The 19,195-nt window shown below is 35.3% G+C and overlaps 1 protein-coding gene across 17 annotated transcripts in view; it reads left to right on the top strand.

Moving 5' to 3' along the window:
• CCDC18 (coiled-coil domain containing 18) overlaps window positions 1-19,195 on the top strand; it is a 154,073-nt gene that overhangs the window by 50,012 nt on the left and 84,866 nt on the right. For all 17 annotated transcript variants that reach the window (XM_043878129.1, XM_043878137.1, XM_043878128.1 and 14 more), the window contains 6 exons: window positions 2,616-2,732; window positions 6,880-7,047; window positions 9,274-9,416; window positions 12,183-12,346; window positions 12,567-12,780; window positions 16,477-16,576. In XM_043878129.1, coding sequence (XP_043734064.1) covers window positions 2,616-2,732; window positions 6,880-7,047; window positions 9,274-9,416; window positions 12,183-12,346; window positions 12,567-12,780; window positions 16,477-16,576 — 906 coding nt within the window. The remainder of the gene's footprint in view (window positions 1-2,615; window positions 2,733-6,879; window positions 7,048-9,273; window positions 9,417-12,182; window positions 12,347-12,566; window positions 12,781-16,476; window positions 16,577-19,195) is intronic.

The following is a 19,195-nucleotide window of genomic DNA, read 5'->3' as shown; positions in this document are numbered from 1 at the left end:
GTAAAAATCATTTACTTAAAAATGAATAAAGTAGTAAAAATTTTACCTAAATCAATGAACTTAGTTTCTTTAAGTGGTATAGTTTTTCATTGAGAATTATGATCTTAATTATTTGATAATTAGTTTTTAGTTTATCTGTAATATTATCTGTAAGATTATCACAAGCTAGTTTATAGATTTTGCCTTAAGCCTTTTTTTTTTTACCAAAAACTGGGTTTTTTTTTAAACTGTAGGTATTATTAACATTGCCAGTAAAAATATTAACAAAGGAAGTGAAGAAAGATGAAACTACAAACAGTAGAGTTTTGCTTCGTTTTACTAGTTTTGCTATATGATTAAATAGGGGATAAATCCAGAATTTCTGAGTAAAATACAGTTTTGTTGCTATTAAGAGTATATCCTTACAGTTAAAGGCATGGGCTTTGGGGCTAAAATGATTTGGGTTTCATTTCTGGCTTCAGTGTGCTTACTAACTGACTGTAACCTTGGCTTGGTTATTTAAACTCTCTGAACTTTAACTTCTTCTTCTTTAAAATAGGAATAACAATGCACTAGAAGAGGGTGGATTTGAGGATTAATTAAAATGAGGATATAAAATGCTTAGCACAGCCTCCAACTAATAAAAATAAATGGGAAAAAAATTAAAAAATAGAGTGAACAGGATAAAGACAGTTTAAAAAAAAATGCTTAGCACACACTAAGTTACTCAGAGTTTGCTAAGTAATTACTATATATCCAATGTTTTCTCATTATTATTATTATTTCTTTTTGACTGTACTGTGCAGCTAATGGGATCTTAGTTCACCCAGCAGAGATCAAACCCTGGCTCTTAGCAATGAAAGCACAGAGTCCCACCCACTGGACTTCCAGGGAATTCCCTTGACCCCCTATTTAAAGTTTACTGCCAGATCTCACCATTTTCAGGGCACAATTTTTCCTTTATGATTAATAAGCAGTATGTGGGATGACTCTTGAAGACCATGTTGAAAGCTGTGTTCCTCAACAAGCTCATAGTCAATAGTTTTTAAAATCCAGTGATGAATCTTGCCCAAATGAGTTTTTGCGTTGCTAATTTTTATCAGGTGTGATATTCTGACAGATTTTTTTTTTCCTGTGTGCAGAATTTGATACAAGTACCAATGCTCATTCTCATGCTTAAGAAAGAAAATTTGTAAATAGTTATACCTTCATAAAACAATTTAAAAATTATTTTTAGGGCAGCAGTTTATAAACAAAGGTAATTATTCAAAATTGCAAACTTTTAAGCTGTTGTTATATTCACAAGCTATAGGGACAGGCTTTGGCAACTGTGTGTCTTTCAAGATCCTCCTTTTAGACATAAGAGTTGTAAGGATAATTTCATGATGTAGAATATTACCTGCAAGAGGGAGCAGTTTTCTATTTTTTCTTATTTTGCTGAAATTTCTTTCACACTTTCATGACTACTTACTAAAAGGCTATTAGCATTGAAGGGGGAAAAAGTCACTCCCAAGAAACTCAGAATTACGATAATGAATAAAAGGAATCAAGACAGGAATGAATCTCATTAACAGATGGGGAACATGAAGTATATAGGCAAATGCTGAAAGAAATTTGCTGAATTTGAGTTGCTCTTTGCTCATTTGCTGTTGAAGGTTATGGTAGCATGAAGCATTTGCAGCTTTATGAACACTTGAACCAAGTTACATGCTGCCTTTCTAAAAATGTTTTTACTAATTGAAAGGAAAAACAGCCTTCTCTTTCTTAATTTTTTTTTTCCTAGCTGACAAAAACATTTCATTTTCTTAGTGACTTCAGAATATTCACACTATAGCATTTTTAGTACAATACACCAGTTCGTACTCACTTTATTATTTTTCTTGATCAAGGGAATTTAAGGAATAGGTTTAAATACTGCTTACCTTTTTAGAAAATGTTTTAGGATGTCTGGCCTACAGGTCCTTGACAGTTGGCCCCAGTCTATTTTGCCAGTCTCATCTCTCCAATACCCATCTCTTATAAATTCATGCTTTTGGTACCCTACTGCTGCTGCTGCTGCTGCTAAGTCGCTTCAGTCATGTCCGACTCTGTGCGACCCCATAGATGGCAGCCCACCAGGCTCCACCATCCCTGAGATTCTCCAGGCAAGAACACTGGAGTGGGTTGCCATTTCCTTATCCAATGCATTAAAGTGAAAAGTGAAAGTGAAGTCACTCAGTCGTGTCCAACTCTTCGCAACCCATGGACTGCAGCCTACCAGGCTCCTCCGTCCATGGGATTTTCCAGGCAAGAGTACTGGAGTGGGGTGCCATTGCCTTCTCCGATTGGTACCCTAAGCTCCTGCCAACTTCTTACTACTCCTTTTCACAGTGCTTTGTCTCTGAATGTACTTCGCTGTTCCTAAATGCCCTTTCTCACTTGTTCATGGCTGTTTATTCTTCAGGACTCCAATCTCTGGCTCCCTGGTTTGCAGTAATAATTAATTTTCTAAATAAATCTCTTCTTTAATAGTGTTTTATATCTTAAGGTGGACTATCTATTCATTGGTTGAAGTAGTGAGGTAACATTAGGAGATAACTGTAAAATATTGAGCGTATCATGAGCATTCATTAGTATTTTTCCTTTTTGCTGCTTAGGTCAGACAACTAGATTCAGCACTGGAAATTTGTAAGGAAGAACTTGCCTTGCATTTGAACCAATTGGAAGGAAATAAAGAAAAGTTTGAAAAACAGCTAAAGAAGAAATCTGAGGAGGTAAGTAAATTAACATTTCATCACGTGTAGCTTCCCAGGTGGCAGTGGTAAAGAATCCGCCAATACAGGAGACGAAGGAGACCTGGGTTCAATCCCTAGGTCAGGAAGATTCCCTGGAGCAGGAAATGGCAATCCACTCCAGCATTCTTGCCTGGAAAATTCCATGGACAGAGGAACTTGGTGGGCTACAGTCATTGGGGTCACAAAGAGAAGAGTCAGACATGACTGACTGAGCATATACACATATAGCTAGGTTTTAGAAAATATTATTTGATTCATAGTCCATCCATTCTGATAGTAACAGGTGATGTTATAAAGATATTTTACCAAATCAGTGGATAATCCCCAGTCACATACTGGCTGAATAATTAAATGGCCCCAGAGCATATTGATAGAAAGCCAGCTGAAAAAACTACATTTTGATTATCCAGAACACAAAGCTAATAAATACTCCTCTGAGTTTTTACCTCAGGCAAATATTCTTTTACAGATTTTGAAATACATTTATGATTAAAATAGTAGTGACTTTGAGGTCCCAAATTATTTTGAAAATATTTTAATTTTGTATTAAATGCTTTAAAAGGTGATAAAGTATGTGTTCATAGGGAATTACATTGTCAACGTGATAGAAGAAAATAAACATTAAATAGATGAGAATAAGCCTAAACTATTTCTTCATAAAGCATTTATTCAGTAAAATAAATCCTTTTATTAATAAATACCTTTATTCAAATTGATGAACTTAAGTTTTGTGAAGTTGGCATTGTGTCAGTAACTTTCCTGGGTTATATTTTATTTTTTAGTAGTAATTTGCTTTCAAACTAAAGTGGAAGTTAAAGGGTAGTAGAGTGATATGCCAATAAAAATTTGATAGATATAGGTTCATTTTTGTGAATTAATATTTGTGTTTCAAATAAATATTTTTGGTACTTAAGTATTTTTAATTGAAATTATTTTGCTAGTGGCTAGGTTACTGAAATAAAATTTTTTTTTCCCATTTATTTTTATTAGTTGGAGGCTAATTACTTTACAATATTGTAGTGGTTTTTGTCATACATTGACATGAATCAGCCATGGATTTACATGTGTTCCCCATCCTGAACCCCCCTCCCACCTCCCTCCCCATGAAATAAAATTTTTATTTGTTCTTATGTGGTATTAGTTTCTTAGTGTTTTGGTTAGGCCTTATCTTTTTTCTAATATTTTATCTTCCTTTATTAACTGGTCCATTTTTTTCTTTGCATGATAAAGTAAGTATAACAAGATGTTACAGTAAAGCAAAGAATAGTGTTTAAACTTTTCTTGCAGGCAAGTCAGTTCTATATAAAATAAACTACAGCAAAGGTGTGATCTGTAGTTTTGTCAGGAACTAACAGGAAAAACAAAACAGATGTTAATGATACATATTTACACTAATTATTTTCATACAGACAAAATTAAGGTAGTTTATCATTAAAAAGAATTATCATAATAATATTAGAAATTGCATAGTTGCCTGTTAGATCTAAAGTTCTCCAATTTTAGTAAAGAGTCATCATATAATGAAGTAGTTTGAAATTTAAGAGCTTCTTGTTATAAACAAAGAATATTTGACTCAAGCCTTTCATGTTGCTGTTGACTGTTTGACTGCCAGATAATTAGAAAAAAGAACCAAATCAGAATTCGTCTCCACTGTTTCTTAGAAGTTTAAAACTGCTTTCTTCTGGATTGGTATTTATTAGAAAGATTGTTTGCCAAAAAGGAATGGGTTTATTTTCCTTCATTTAAAAAGTTACTACATAGGCAACAATAAGAAATCTGTTAAAGAAGATTTACCTACAGTTCACACTAATACTAATGCTTTTCACTTTTCTATTTGCCTGCGTGTTTTTCATGTTAATGAAATGGGTTTTTTTTTTCCCACCTTATTTTATAAAATTTTATATTTGCTGTTGTCCTTTAAATTAGGATTTTAAATGTTTGCATCTTTCAAAAGCTGATTTATATATCATTTAGTTAAACTTTCCCCTTACTTTAGGGACCAGGTGACAAATATTATAAAATACATATTAAGTTATGCTGTATTATTTATACAATTTTAAAGTGGTTTCTTTTGGCACTTTGTAGGATTTAGATTATTGGACAAAGGGCCTTTTTTTTTTCCTCCCTTCTTAATAGGTTCTTCCAGATAACTCTAAAGGTATCAGATGTTAATGATACTTTTTTGCTTTAAAGCAGTTTTGGGGACCAGCATATTAAAGTCCTAAATATTTGGAATGAATGAATACAGTTTCTTAGATGGGTATTCCTTTATGAGTTTTTTGGAGCAAGAATATTCAGGAGTGCTTTGCTGGAGTATTATTTTACAAACAGTGGCAATGATAGCAACAATAATATACTAAATAGCACCTAACATTTATGCAGTGTTTTCATGGCTATGGCTTATTATCAGTAAGGATAAAATATAACATCAGATGCAGTATGAAGAAATCTATGGCTTCCTATGTTCTCTTCCTTGTTCTGAGAGAAGTCACATAGAATACACTTCTTTCTATAGAAGTGAAATGCAGTAACGTGTATGCAGTATGTCTGCCCAAGGAAGCCTGCTTATGGCTCTTTTTATTAGGGAGCTGGTCACATAAGAACAGCCATAGGTATCAAAATTCCAAGTTCCCAGAAGGAAAGCATGATTTGGTGTCGTAGCCAGGGAAAACAATCTTATCACTTAGGGAATATTTCAAAAGCCACATTCTCAGACATCAGCCAAGAATCAACCCTATTAATAGGTTGATGAAGAAGCAATTGCAGTTTCAAACTGTGAATTTTAAATCATTGTAACTAGGCTCAAACACATCTTTAGTAATCAAAATAGAAACCATAACAAGCAACACATTTTTGTCAACAAGAAATAAGTTTGATTATTCCTGTAACATAAAAATCTGCTTCAGGATTCTGAAAACTCTTAAGAAAGCATTTCCTGCCTCTTGCTGGCTATGGAAGTATTTTCCCTGCAAAAAGTTGTTGAGATGCTTGAAATGGTAGTCGGTTGATGAGAGATTAGGTGAATATGACAGCTGAGGCAAAAGTTCACATCCGAGTTCATTGGGCATTGTCTTGCGAAAAAATTGGGCCCATTCTGTTGACCATTACCTGGTGCAGCTGTTGCAGTTTTTGGTGCATCTCATTGATTTGCTGAGCATACTTCTCGATGTAATAGTTTTGCCACGATTCATAAAGCTGTATTGAATCAAAGGGCAGCAGACCACCAAACAGTGATCATGACCTTTTTTGATGCACGCTGGGCTTTGGGATATGTTTTGTCTTTTTCTTGGTCCAGTCACTGAGCTGGTCGTTGCCAGTTGTGGTATAAAGTCCACTTTTCTCGAACCATTCATTCGAGAAATGGTTCATTGTTGTTGTGCAGAATAAAAGAAGATGACACTGCAAAACGCCAATTTTTTTTTATTTTTGGTCAGCTCATGAGGCATCAATATAGAGATTTTTCACCTTTCCAGTTTGCTTCAAATGCCGAATGGCTGTAGAGTGGTCGATGAGTTCTTGGGCAGCTTCACGTGTAGTTGTAAGAAGTTCAGCTTCAATGATCCTCTCAATTGGTCTTTGTCAACTTCTGATGACTGGCCACTGCATTCCTCATCTTCAAAGCTCTCGTCTCCTTTGCAAAACTTCTTGAAACATCACTGCACTGTACATTCATTAGCAAAATGCGTTTTAATGTTGTGAGTTGTCTCTGCTGCTTAATGACCCATTTTGAACTCAAATAAGAATATCGCTCAAATTTGCTTTTTTGTTTAACATCATTTCTAGTCTAAAATAAATATAAAATACATAGCAACTAATAAGTCATTAGCAAAAATCATAAACCAAGAAATATGCATTAAAATGGTGTATAACATAACCACATTTATTTAAGAATGTATTCCAGTATCAAACAGCACAGTTCAACAATGCAAAACTGATTACTTTTGCACCAACCCAATAACATATCTTCATCAGAAAAAGGAGCCCTGCCCTTCCACATAATAAATTATAGCAATGAATACAATTGTCCCATGTAACAAATGAGGATAATTATCTAATGAGGTAGACACCATTGACATTTTATTGCTTTTTATTTGAAATTATAGTGAGAAATTTATATATTTGCTAGGTATATTGTTTACAGAAAGAGCTGAAGATTAAAAATCACAGTCTTCAAGAAACTGCTGAGCAAAATGTTATTCTGCAGCATACTCTTCAACAACAACAGCAAATGTTACAACAAGAGACAATTAGAAATGGAGAGCTAGAAGACATTCAAACGAAACTTGAAAAACAGGTATATTTTATTGGTCAAAATGGAGTTATGATATAGAAAGTTTTTAAATTGATAATAGATTTATTTTGCTAGTTATATAAATTGCTATTTAAACTTCACAGATACCATATTGAGTTATTACTCCAAAGAAAGAGTCCTGGGACATTTTGTAGTAGAATCTAATCTTCTTTCATTCATTCCCAAGTTCATCTGAATTATTCTTTTTTTTTTTTTCATCTGAATTATTCTGACAGATAGTTTACATTTTTTGATTTGTTTTTCTCTTGTCAAACTTAACAGAAGAGTATAAATTAAAAAATGATAGTTCTCTGTAATCTCACTACACCTCACCCTTTTGTCCTTTGTATGACTTTTTAATCTATATATTCTAAACTTTCCCTCAGCCTCTCCAGTAGCACTAAGGAATTTCCTGTCTGTATATTCAAAGAGATGGGGCAGGTATTCTACATTTTCTTCTTTAGAGACATCTGTCCTGTGGCTCTCCATCCTTTTTGCTCAAGTCTAGACCTACTGTTTGCTGTGCCTGATGCACAGCTTCATCCTGGAGCATTTCTTCAATCTCATCCGTGTTTGATTTCCACTTTATAAATTCCTTGTTGTTGACTCTAGTATTTAAAAGATTGATTTGTAATTCTTGTTCTTTCTGAAAATGATTTTATTTCTGTAATTGTTTAGCTTTCTTCTGTTTTTTCTTTTTTAAGTCTGTCAGTTCGTTTGTATTTTTGGTTTGATGATTTTATTTCTTTGTGCTATTTAGGAGATTTTTTTGTTTTTTCTGATTTCTTTGAGGGTCTAAAGAAGTTTATGTCTAAAAATTCCTTCAGAATTTGGGATAAATTTTTTAGTATATATTTTTTTCTACTTTTTACTCATGTTCCACTATGTACAGGTTTTGTATTGGATATATTCAATTTTTTACTTATCTTTAGATTTTTTTCTGCAAATCATTGTGCCATTTAATCAAGCACAGAGTGGGTAGAATTTTCCATGGTTCCCTTCCCTTTTTACCTGGTTACTATTTTAATTTTATACTTGAAACTTGAGTTGGGAGGTGTGGTTATTAATGACTTATAGTCTGTACTGAGTTCTTCAGTGAGAGGTTTTAAAGAGCAGGGAGGATATTAAAGTCATTAGTGAAGTGAAGTTGCTTAGTCGTGTCCAACTGTTAGCAACCCCATGGACTGCAGCCTACCAGGCTCCTCCGTCATTAGTGAGATACTAATTTTTGAGATCACAGTCATGTAAATGTTCATTGAAAACAAAATGGCTGAGGTTAACTATGGAGAGAATATAGAATGAGGGGTGAGATGATTGACTTCAGCAGAGCTCTGAAGGATGCAGTCATGGAAGCCAAAGTATTTCATGAAATGAGAGATAATTGGTGTCATGGGCTATTGCAGTCAGTGTCAAGTATTGTCAAGTAAATTGAAGATTGAGTAATGTCCATTGGATGTAGCTGCATGGAAGCCTTTGACATAGTGTAGTTTCTGTAGAGTGGCCAGATTTCTGTGGGTTGAGGAATGAATGAGAAGAAAGAAAAATACTACAAAAAGCATAGAAAAAAATCTGAGAAGTTGAACTACAGAGAAAAGAAAAGAAGTGGTAGTTGGAGGTGGTATGGAGGAAAGGGTTTTATGATGGGAAGGTCTTCGACATGTGTACATGCTAATATAAAGAAACCAGAAGAAAGATATTGAGATACAGCAGAGAGTAGAGATGGTTAGTAGTTTGAAGTTCCTGAGAAAGTGGACAGGAATTGAATCCAGAACACCTGTGAAGTAGTTTGACTTACATAGGGGGAAGAATACTTCCTTCAGTGTAGTGAAACAGAAGGAAGAATGAATAGGAACAAATGCAAGTAAGGAATCCTTCACTGTATGAACCAATTTGTGAAGAAGGAGAGGAACATAGTTTGACAAGAGAATAAAGAACATTTCACATGAGGATAATGAAAAGAGGAACATTTATCATTATTTTGTCCAGTTATTTTAAGTCCTATTTTAGTGTTATGATGTGGTCACTTCTATAAATATGCATAATATGTAAATGAAATGTCTTTCTTATTAAAAATTAAGTTTTGCCCTCATATTTCCAAAACACAATTTTTTGGTCTTTACTTTGAAATTGAATGATAATCTAGGATACAAATTTATATAAATATTTTTCTTCTGAGGAATATTGGGCTGTATTTGAATTTAAAATATTTACTAAAAATTGCTTTCCAAGGTATCAAAACTGGAACAAGAGCTTCAGAAACAAAGGGAAAGTTCAGCTGAAAAGTTGAGGAAAATGGAGGAGAAATGTGAAGCAGCTACATATGAAGCAGATTTGAAAAGGCAAAAAATTATTGAGCTTACTGGTACTACCAGGTAAAATGAACATGTTAGTTTTTGTCTGCCTTTTTTACCATCAGTCATATTTGAGTTTCAAAATAAGATAATGTTCAGTGAAGTATTTGCTTGAGAAATTAATTTCTCCACGGTCTGTATTCCTATAGCATTCCTATACCTCCCTTTTATCCTTCATTATGCCTTTTTTTAATTGTAGTTTAATATCCTTTACCCTCCTACTATATTGTAAGTTCCTTAAGGCCAGGATAATTTGTGGTTTATTTTAAGGGTCCTCCCACAACAATTAGCATGGTTCCTTGTACCTCATATCCTAATCCTAATGGGGACGCTAGAGAAAAACCTGAAGGTTAAAACAGAACCACAGGGCTTTATCTGAAGCCTTTGAGGTGAAATGCATCTGAGTTCAGTTTTTCAGATTTCAGAGGGAAAGCGAGGTATCAACATACATATTATGTGTGCTAAGTCGCTTCAGTGTGTCCAGCTGTTTGTGACCCCATGGACTGTAGGCCACCAGGCTCCTCTGTCTGTGTGATTCTCCAGGCAAGAAGACTGGATTGGGTTGCCATTTCCTTCTGCAGGGGATCTTCCTGATCAGAGATTGAACCTACGTCTCTTATATCTCCCACATTGGCAGGCAGGTTCTTTACCACTAACTCAGCAACTGTTGTATTAAATTGAATTGTGAATAATGTTAAAAGTGGCAGGGAAAGATGATAGAAAATTTTCATGGATTCTAATTGTTTATAGGGAGGGAATAACTTAGTAAAAGAAAGTAGACTTCTATTGATTGAACATTAAAATCACCTGAGGAGCTTTAAAAGTACTGATGCTTAGGTCCCACCTCTAAAGATCCTGATTTAATATGGCTGCACTGGGCTAAGACATGAAACAAAAAGAAAAAGAAGGGAATTAAGAGCTGAAAGCTATACCTAGCTTCCCCAGACTGCTTCTGTTTTGTCGACAAGAGTTGACATAGTATTTTACTCTTAATTATCCCACCATTCTACCAACAGGAGTAAGAGTTAACTTATACATTTGAACCACAACATCCTCAGACTCCCTCTCCCCCTCTGACAAGAATAAAGATAAGACCTTTGTGCTTTGAGTAGCAACTTGCTTCCCCAGATGTCCTCAACTCTGTCAAGGGGGTCAAGAAGATATCCTGAGTTTAAGACCACAGTTCTTCAAACTTTTCTTCCATCAATAGTTATCTATCCACTAATGCAGCCTCACCACCATTGTGTACCTTAATTCCACAGAGAGTATTCAGCCTTTTAACTTTACTTTTGCTTGTTTCAGACACCACAAGAAGCAACAGATTGGCATTAGAATTACCCTCATTTCTCTTGTACTAAGTCCCCAAAACCTCATGAGTTTTCTTTCCTTTTCTCACCCTATCTGAACTTCAGACAGATTTTCACTTCATCCTCTGGAATTCACAATCCATCCTGAGAGACATCCCTTATATCCTCTGTCTCTTCTTTTCTCTTGCTGTAACAGAAGTGTGACTCTCCACTGAGGGCATTGCTTCTTCCCTTGCAGCCCTCTAAAGTAAAAACTTTCCCCCATAGTTCTTGTACCGAAGAATTGAGATGTGGAATAGTGTAACATAACCATGAACCTCATGTTATCAGATCATATTCTTCACTGTTGCTGACACCAGCAGACCACCTGACTTACTAAAGCTGAATCCAACACTAGTTCTGTCTTTATTCTTGGGGATTTCAATATACATCTATCTAGCTGATCCTCATCCACTCACTCACATGGTTTACAGTAGATTTTATCATTTCCGATACCTCCGTTATTTCAACGTAATCTGAATACTGTTCATCTACATGTGTGTTATTACCCCATTCCCTTTAATACCCCAAATTCAACAATTCTTTGATGTAACTAGGACCTCTGATCCTTCAAATCTACCACTTTCTCATTCCCTAATGCCCTTTCTCCTCTCTTTACCTAGCTTAAATTCTGCTCATTAAAATCACTGATTGGCATATGGCTGTTCCCTTACCTCTCTCTTACTTTGTGGTACTCAGAACTAAAAATCCAACTCAGAATAATTCATGCTTGCATCTTTACAGAGGCTGGAGAAAAATATAACTACAGTGACTAGTCATACTTTAAATCCATAATTTCAAAACCTTAAGCATTTTCTTAATGCTGTCTGGAAGTCACAATATTACTCATTCTTGTAAGGGGGACTGTCTTACACCTTTGCATTTTCTTTCATAACTCCAACAGCCTCTCCCCAATCCTTCCTCTCACTTACGATCTTGCTTTTGTTTCACTAAGAAAATTGAAATAGTTGCTGCTTTGTTTTCTTACACCCATCCTTTGATTTCTAGACAAAAACTTTTCATAATTATAGCTGAAAGGCGCATTCAATTCCTCTAAGTTCTAATTACTAGTAGGAAACTTATGAACTAAATGAATAAATTTCACAAGAAAGATATATTCTAGTTCCAAGATCTTCTCTTCAGGAAGCAGGATTTTTCTGTATTCCAACTATTGGCTTCTTTCATTTCTGAAACTATAATTTATAAAACTGTCTTTCTCTCCCCAGAGCTATTAGTGTTAAAATACATGTTATAGAGCTCCTTGGATCTGTTTTAAAATTAAAATATCTCTAGATAGAAAACTAATTCATTGAGTACCCTCTGTGTGCCAGGCAATGTACTAAGTAAACACATCATTTAGTTGTGTTTAGTGGTGTGTAATTGGTGCAGAATTACAGTCTATTAATTATTTGTTTTATTTTGTTTGTTTGTTTCTAATTAGGCAAGTAAAACTCGAGATGGATCAATACAGAGAAGAGCTATCTAAAATGGAAAAAGAAATAATGCACCTAAAACGAGATGGAGAAAATAAAGCAATGCATCTCTCTCAGTTAGACATGATTTTAGAACAGACAAAGACAGAACTAGATAAGAAAACAAGTGCTGGTAAGCGACAGGGTGGCTCAGCCCTGCTGCCTACAACTGTATATTTAAAGAAATGGAATAAAGGGAGACTCTGAGATGAGGGAAAAGGATAATCCTTGGTATCCTGTCTCTCACTCTGATAGATGAATAAAGTTAGGTACTCTTAGTTATAATTATTTACAAAGTTCTGAGTAACAAGTAACTTATATATAATCCTAAAATTATTCTCTGCCTTTAACAGTGAAGGATTTAGAAAAGTTACAGCACCACACTGAAACTGAGCTAACAGAAGCCTTGCAGAAACGGGAAGCGCTAGAGACTGAACTGCAAAATGCTCATGGAGAATTAAAGAGTACTCTAAGACAACTCCAGGAATTGAGAGATGTTCTGCAGAAGGCTCAATTATCATTAGAGGAAAAATATACTACAATAAAGGATCTCACCGCTGAACTTAGGTGAGTTAAATTCTAAGAAAGGATATCACAGTAACAGGTATTTCTCTTTATCACCTTTAGTCCTTGGGTCATATTATAGACTTTGTTGTTGAATTCTGGATGTCCAAACTTCTCAACTGCATTTAGCTCACTGTGGTTCATTCTAGACATTACATCCAATGCTCCATCTCACTAATTCAGCTATTGCTGTTAGCTAATATTTGCATCCTTGGTCTTTGGACCATTTTACTTTGGCCCTCTTCTGTATCCCATGGTGGTAAAAAATGATTGGGCCAGCACACAGCAATGGTTAATAGCAAAGTAATATTAACATGTGCCATGGCTATGCCGAGTATTTCATATATGATCTCATTTCTTTACAACAAGCAAATATAAGTTCCACATTATCACCTTTTTACACTTGAGAAAACTGAGAAAATTAAGTAAAATGCCAAGTCAGATAGTGAAACCCAAGTCTAAGTCTAAAATCATGGTTCTTAGATTATCGGCAATAGCATAAAGTACTGTTCAGGACACATCTATGGTGAGTACGGGTGGAGAGCCAGACTAGAGCCCAACTGTGGCAGATAAATTCTGAAAAGGAAAACAGATCAGGATGTGAAATGTGTAATGAAAGAACAGGATAGAGAGCAGCAAGGTGACCCAGAAACTTAGATGTTGTATCCTTTGACTCAGTGCAGCACCCTTTCCCTTTTCTACTCACAAACTCATTCTTAGTAAGTTTCATGTAGCTTTAGATATCAGTACAATGTGCCAGAGACTTCTAAACACATATCTCTAGTAATGACCTCATCTCCAAACTCCAGACTCCTATCTAATGACTTACTTGCTATCTCCACTTAAGTATTTTAAAGAGGCATCTTAAACTTGACTAAAACAATTCATTTTTTAAATTCATAACCCTGTACTTCCTCCAACTCATTATTATGCATTGGCTTAAGTCAGAAATCTATATATAAGATTACATTTATCTCTTTCCCTCCCTTTTTTCATCCAGTCTATTAGCAAGTTGCCTACAGAGTCACTTCAGTTGTGTCTGACTCTTTGCAACCCCATGGACTATAGCCCACCAGGCTTCCCTATCCATGGAATTTCCCAGGCAAGAATACTGGAGTGAGTTGACAGACCCTCCTCCGAGGGATCTTCCCTACCCAGGGATCAAACCCACGTCTCTTATGTCTCCTGCATTGGCAGTCAGGTTCTTTACCACTAGTGCCACCTAGGAAGCCCAATTAGCAAGTTTATGTCAACTTTTATTTCCAAAACATATTCTGAAATCTGTTGATTTCTTGGCCTTTTTTCTGCTACTTAGCCCAAGCCATCATCATCTCCCACCTGGCCTGTTGCTGAGGCTTCCTAACTGGCCTGCCAGCTTAAATTCTTGACCTTCCTCACAATTCATTCTCCACCGAGTGGATTTAAGTTTATGATTTAAAATGTAAGTCAGATCATACTGCTTTCCTACTTGAACTTTCTGATGAGTTCCCAAAAGATTCAGAATAATACCCAAGCTCCTTCAGAAATATAAATCAAAACCACAATGAGATACCACTTCAGACCCACTAAGGTGGCTATAATAAAAACAAAACAAAACAAAAAACCCAAATAGAAAATAACAGATGAGAAATTTTTAAAGTTCCAGCCTCTGTGGAAAACAGTTTGGCAGTTTAACTCATCAGTGAGTTAAACATAGTATTAACCTTGTAACTCAGTAATTCCACTGTTAGGTTTAAGTACCCAAAAGAATTGAAAAGAGGTGTTCAAACAAAAATTGTGCTCAAATGTTTGTAGCACCTCTATTCCCAATAGCCACCAAGTGGAAACAACCCAGATGGATACTGATAGCTGTGAATGGATAAACCAGTGTGGTATATCCATACAAATCAGCCATGAAAAGGAATAGAGTACTGACACATGCTGCAGCACGGATAAACCTTACAAATATGCTAAATGAAAGAAACCACATACATGTTGCATAATTCCATTTATATGAAATATCCAGAATTGGCAAATCCACAGAGATAGAAACCAGGTTAATTTTGTGGGGCTGGGGGGAGGGAGAATGGAAGAAAACTGCCAATGGGTGTGGGGTTACTATCCAGAGGGATGAAAAAGTACTGGAAATAGTGATGATGGTTACACAACATTGTGAATATATTCAGTGTAACTGCACTGTATGCTTTAAAGAAGTTAAAATGGTTAAAATCTTACGTGTATTTTGCCACAGTTGAAAAAAAAAAATCCAAGCTCCTTTTCCTAGAATACAAAGCCCTGCATAACAAAGTTTCTGCCTCTTTCTCTGGCCTCATTCTGTATTGTTCTCCTTGCTGCTGACCTTTTTATTCTACTTAAAGCTTACGAAGTTTTTTCCCACCTTAGGACTTTTGCCATAGCTGTTTCTTTGGCCTGAAATAGCCTGAAATAATTGTTGTGTGGCCAGTTTCTTCATACCCTTCACATTACCTCATAGAGCCCTTCCCTCACCACCTATTCTAAAGTAGTCTTCCAGTCACTGTCTCATCATTGTATTTAATGCTCTGACATAGCACTTTATATTTTTCTTATTGAATTATTATTTATAGTCCATCTCTTCTGGAGCTAGTAGAATGTAAACTCCATGTGATGAAGGACAAATATCCTGTTGACTATTAAATCCATAGTCATAGAACCTTGACATTTAGGAAACATCCAGTAAATATTTACTAAATAAATAAGGGAATGGATGGATGAGAGAAGTAAGAACAAAATCTTAAAATTCCAACTAGTAGTTGAATTTTAGAAGCACAGCTATTCTTATAGACAGCAAGTAGAGTTATCTTTAGAATTAATTTTATATTACTTTTAGAATATTAGTTTAGTCTTGTATTAACTCTTTAGGCTTTTACGGGAACAGTAAACAGCTCATTAAAGAAGTTCAGAACCTGCTTTTTAAATTCAGTACCTTTATTATATTGTTTCATATTTAAGACTAGAAAATCATATGATGGTTCAAAATCAACAACATTTTCATCCTTTGTCATATCAGAACTTAGAATTCAAAATTAAAATTCTCTGATATCAAGCTTCAAAGTGGTATAAATCTTGAAGTTATGTCATTTTAAGTTTCTTTATAATATAAAATTATTCTTAAGTTAGTGTTTTTGGAGGGCTAGAATTTTTTAAAAAACATTTAAAATATTTCTGTAGTAGATTTCACTACTTCACTAAATATAAGGTGTCATTTTGAGTAAAATTCCTGTAAGAAATACAGTGGTCATTAACTAAACTGTGGATATCAGTGACATCAGCCATGAGATAAATGCCTCATTCAATTATAGTGAACTCATAGCTGTTATATATAAAAGACTTTCAAACACTCCTTTGATCTATAGATTAAAATATAGACATATTTTAAAAATTCTTATACTGATTCAATCCTATTTCTTGGGAGTGCTTTTAGCATTTAGCTTAAATTGTCTGCAGAAGTAGAATTTAAGTTAACTTGTACCTTTTTAGAACACGATATTAAAGTAGTTGTATTGATATCAGTCGTTTTCTTTATGCATTATTCCTTTAATTTGAGGTCTCTCAAACTGAAATAATTGAATGTATCCTGTCACTTGACTTACAGGAAGGGTAACCCAATTGATTTGATTTTTTAAAACTATAATAGTCCTACTTACTTGCTTAGGTCTTTTTCACTTTGATAAATTGCAGGGAATGCAAGATGGAGATTGAAGACAAAAAGCAAGAACTTCTTGAAATGGATCAGGCACTTAAGGAAAGAAATTGGGAGCTAAAGCAAAGAGCAGCTCAAGTTGGTTTTCTTAACTATATTTTAATAAAATTTTCTGTTAAAATACAATCACTTGAGGTTTCAGAGGTCCCCTCATTTTGGTAAAATAATTTTTATAGCTATTTCTTTTTTCTGTGCACATAGTATTTTTTAAATTAGAAATATGTCATCTCTCTCTCTCTCTCTCTTTTTTTTTTTTTTTGCTATTTTTACAGCAGGTGGATTTTGGGGAGTGAAGGTTAGCTTAGTGTCTGAACCTTTTGATCTCTTATAATACTGTATATCAGAAGAAAATATGATTAAAGGAGTTACTTGCTCAACTAGTATTTATTGGAGGAATGGAAATATCCAGAAGGCATTTTTAGCATCTTTTTTAATATAATTTTATTTATTTATTTTTGGCTGCACTGGTTCTTGGTTGCTTTGCGTGGGTTTTCTCTAGCTGTGGTGAACGGAGGCCACTCTCTAGTGGTGGTGCCCAGGTTTTCTCATTGCAGTAGCCTCCCTTGTTGCTGAGCACAGGCTGTAAGGTGTGTGGGCTTGAGCAGTTGTAGCTCTGGCTCAGTAACTGTGGCACATGGGCTTAGTTCTCCTGTAGCATGTGGAATCAGATTAAACCTGTGTCGCCTGCATTGGTAGACTGATTCTTAACCACTGGACTACCAGGGAAGCTCTGCAGCATCTTTTTAAAAAGACTTATTTTTTAGAGCAGATTTAGGGTCACAGCAAAATTGAACAATAGGTACAGAGATTTCCCACATACCCACCCTGCCCCAAAGAAGGCACAACCTTCCCCCATTATCAACATTTCCTTCCAGGATGATATATTTGTTAAAGCTGATGAACCTACATTGACATTTCATAATCACCCAAAATCCATAGTTTATATTATCATTCACTCTTGTGTTATTCATTCTATGAGTTTGGACAGACATCCATCATTATGGTATCATTCAGAATATCTTCAGTGCCTTAAAAATCTTTTGTACCCCACTTACTCATCCCTGTCTCTCTTCCCCCAACCATGGTAACCAGTGATCTTTTTGCTGTCTCTAGTTTTGCCTTTTCCAGAATGTTATACAGTTGTTGTTGATCATGTTCAGTCATTAAGTAGTGTCCAACTCCTTGTGACTCAATGGACTGCAGCACGCCAAGCTTCCCTGTCCTTCACTATCTCCCAGAAGTTGTTCAAACTCATGTCCATTGAGTCAGTGATGCCATCCAGCCATCTTATCCTCATTCACTCGCTTCTCCTCCTGCCCTCCATCTTTCCCAGCATCAGGGTCTTTTCCAATGAGTGGACTCTTCTCATCAGGTGGCCAAAGTATTGGCGCTTCAGCATCAGTCCTTCCAACAAATAGTCAGGGTTGATTGCCTTTAGAATTGACTGGTTTGATCTCCTTGCTGTCCAGGGGACTCTCAAGAGTCTTATTCCAGCATCACAATTTGAAAGCATCAGTTCTTCAGCACTCAGCCTTCTTGATTGTCTAACACCCTCCATACATGACTACTGGAAATACCATAACTTTGACTATACAGACCTTTGTCGGCAAAGTGATGTCTCTCCTTTTTAACATGCTGTCTAGGTTTGTCATAGCTTTTCCTCCAAGGAGCAAACATCTTTTAATTTTGTGGCTGCAGTCATCATCCACAGTGATTTTGGAGCCCAAGAAAATAAAATCTGTCACTGTTTTCACTTTTTCCCCATCTTTTTGCCCTGAAGTGATGGGACCAGATACCATGATCTTAGTGGTTTTTTTTTTTTTTTTTTGATCTTAGTTTTTTGATTGTTGAGTTTTAAGCCAGCTTTTCCACTCTCCTCTTTCACTTTTATCAAGAGTCTCTTTAGTTCCTTTTGGTTTTTCTGCCATAAGGGTGGTCTCATCTGCATATCTGAGGTTATTGATATTTCTCCCAGCAATCTTTGATTCCAGCTTGTGCTTTATCCAGCCCAGCATTTCTCATGATGTACTATGCATATAAGTTAAATAAACAGGGTGACAGTATACACCTTGATGTACTCCTTTTCCAATTTGGAACCAATCCATTGTTCCATGTCCAGTTCTAACTATTGCTTCTTGACCTGCATACAGGTTTCTCAGGAAATAGGTAAAGTGGTCTGTATTCCCATCTCTTGAAGAATTTTCCACAGTTTGTCATGATCCACACAGTCAAATGCTTTAGTGCAGTCATTGAAGCAGAAGTAGATTTTTTTTGGAATTCCCTTGCTTTCTCTATGATCCAGTGGATGTTGGGAACTTGATCTCTGGTTCCTCTGTGATTTTTTTTTCTTAATGTGATTAGTTATATTAATTAATTTTCAAATGTGGAGTACAGTTCTTTTTATACATTTTTTAGTATGATTCACTGTATTTTGTTGAGAATTTTTACATCTATGTTCATGAAGGATACTGGTCTATGGTTTTCTTTATTTATAATGTCTCTGGTATTGGTATTAGGGTAATGCTAGCCTTAGAGAATGAGTTAGTACTTCCTCTGTTTCTATCTTCTGAGCGAGAGTGTAAAGAAGTGGCATAATTTCTTCCTTAAATGTTTGATTGAATTCACCAATGAACCCATCTGAACCTGGGGCTTTCTGTTTTGGAAAGTTATTAATCATTGATTCAGTTTCTTCAGTGG

This window comes from Cervus elaphus, chromosome 20 (assembly GCF_910594005.1).
Source record: "Cervus elaphus chromosome 20, mCerEla1.1, whole genome shotgun sequence".
NCBI classification, from domain to species: domain Eukaryota; kingdom Metazoa; phylum Chordata; class Mammalia; order Artiodactyla; family Cervidae; genus Cervus; species Cervus elaphus.
The sequence above is the reverse complement of the archived record's forward strand: the minus strand, read 5'-3'. Positions and strand labels throughout refer to the sequence as shown.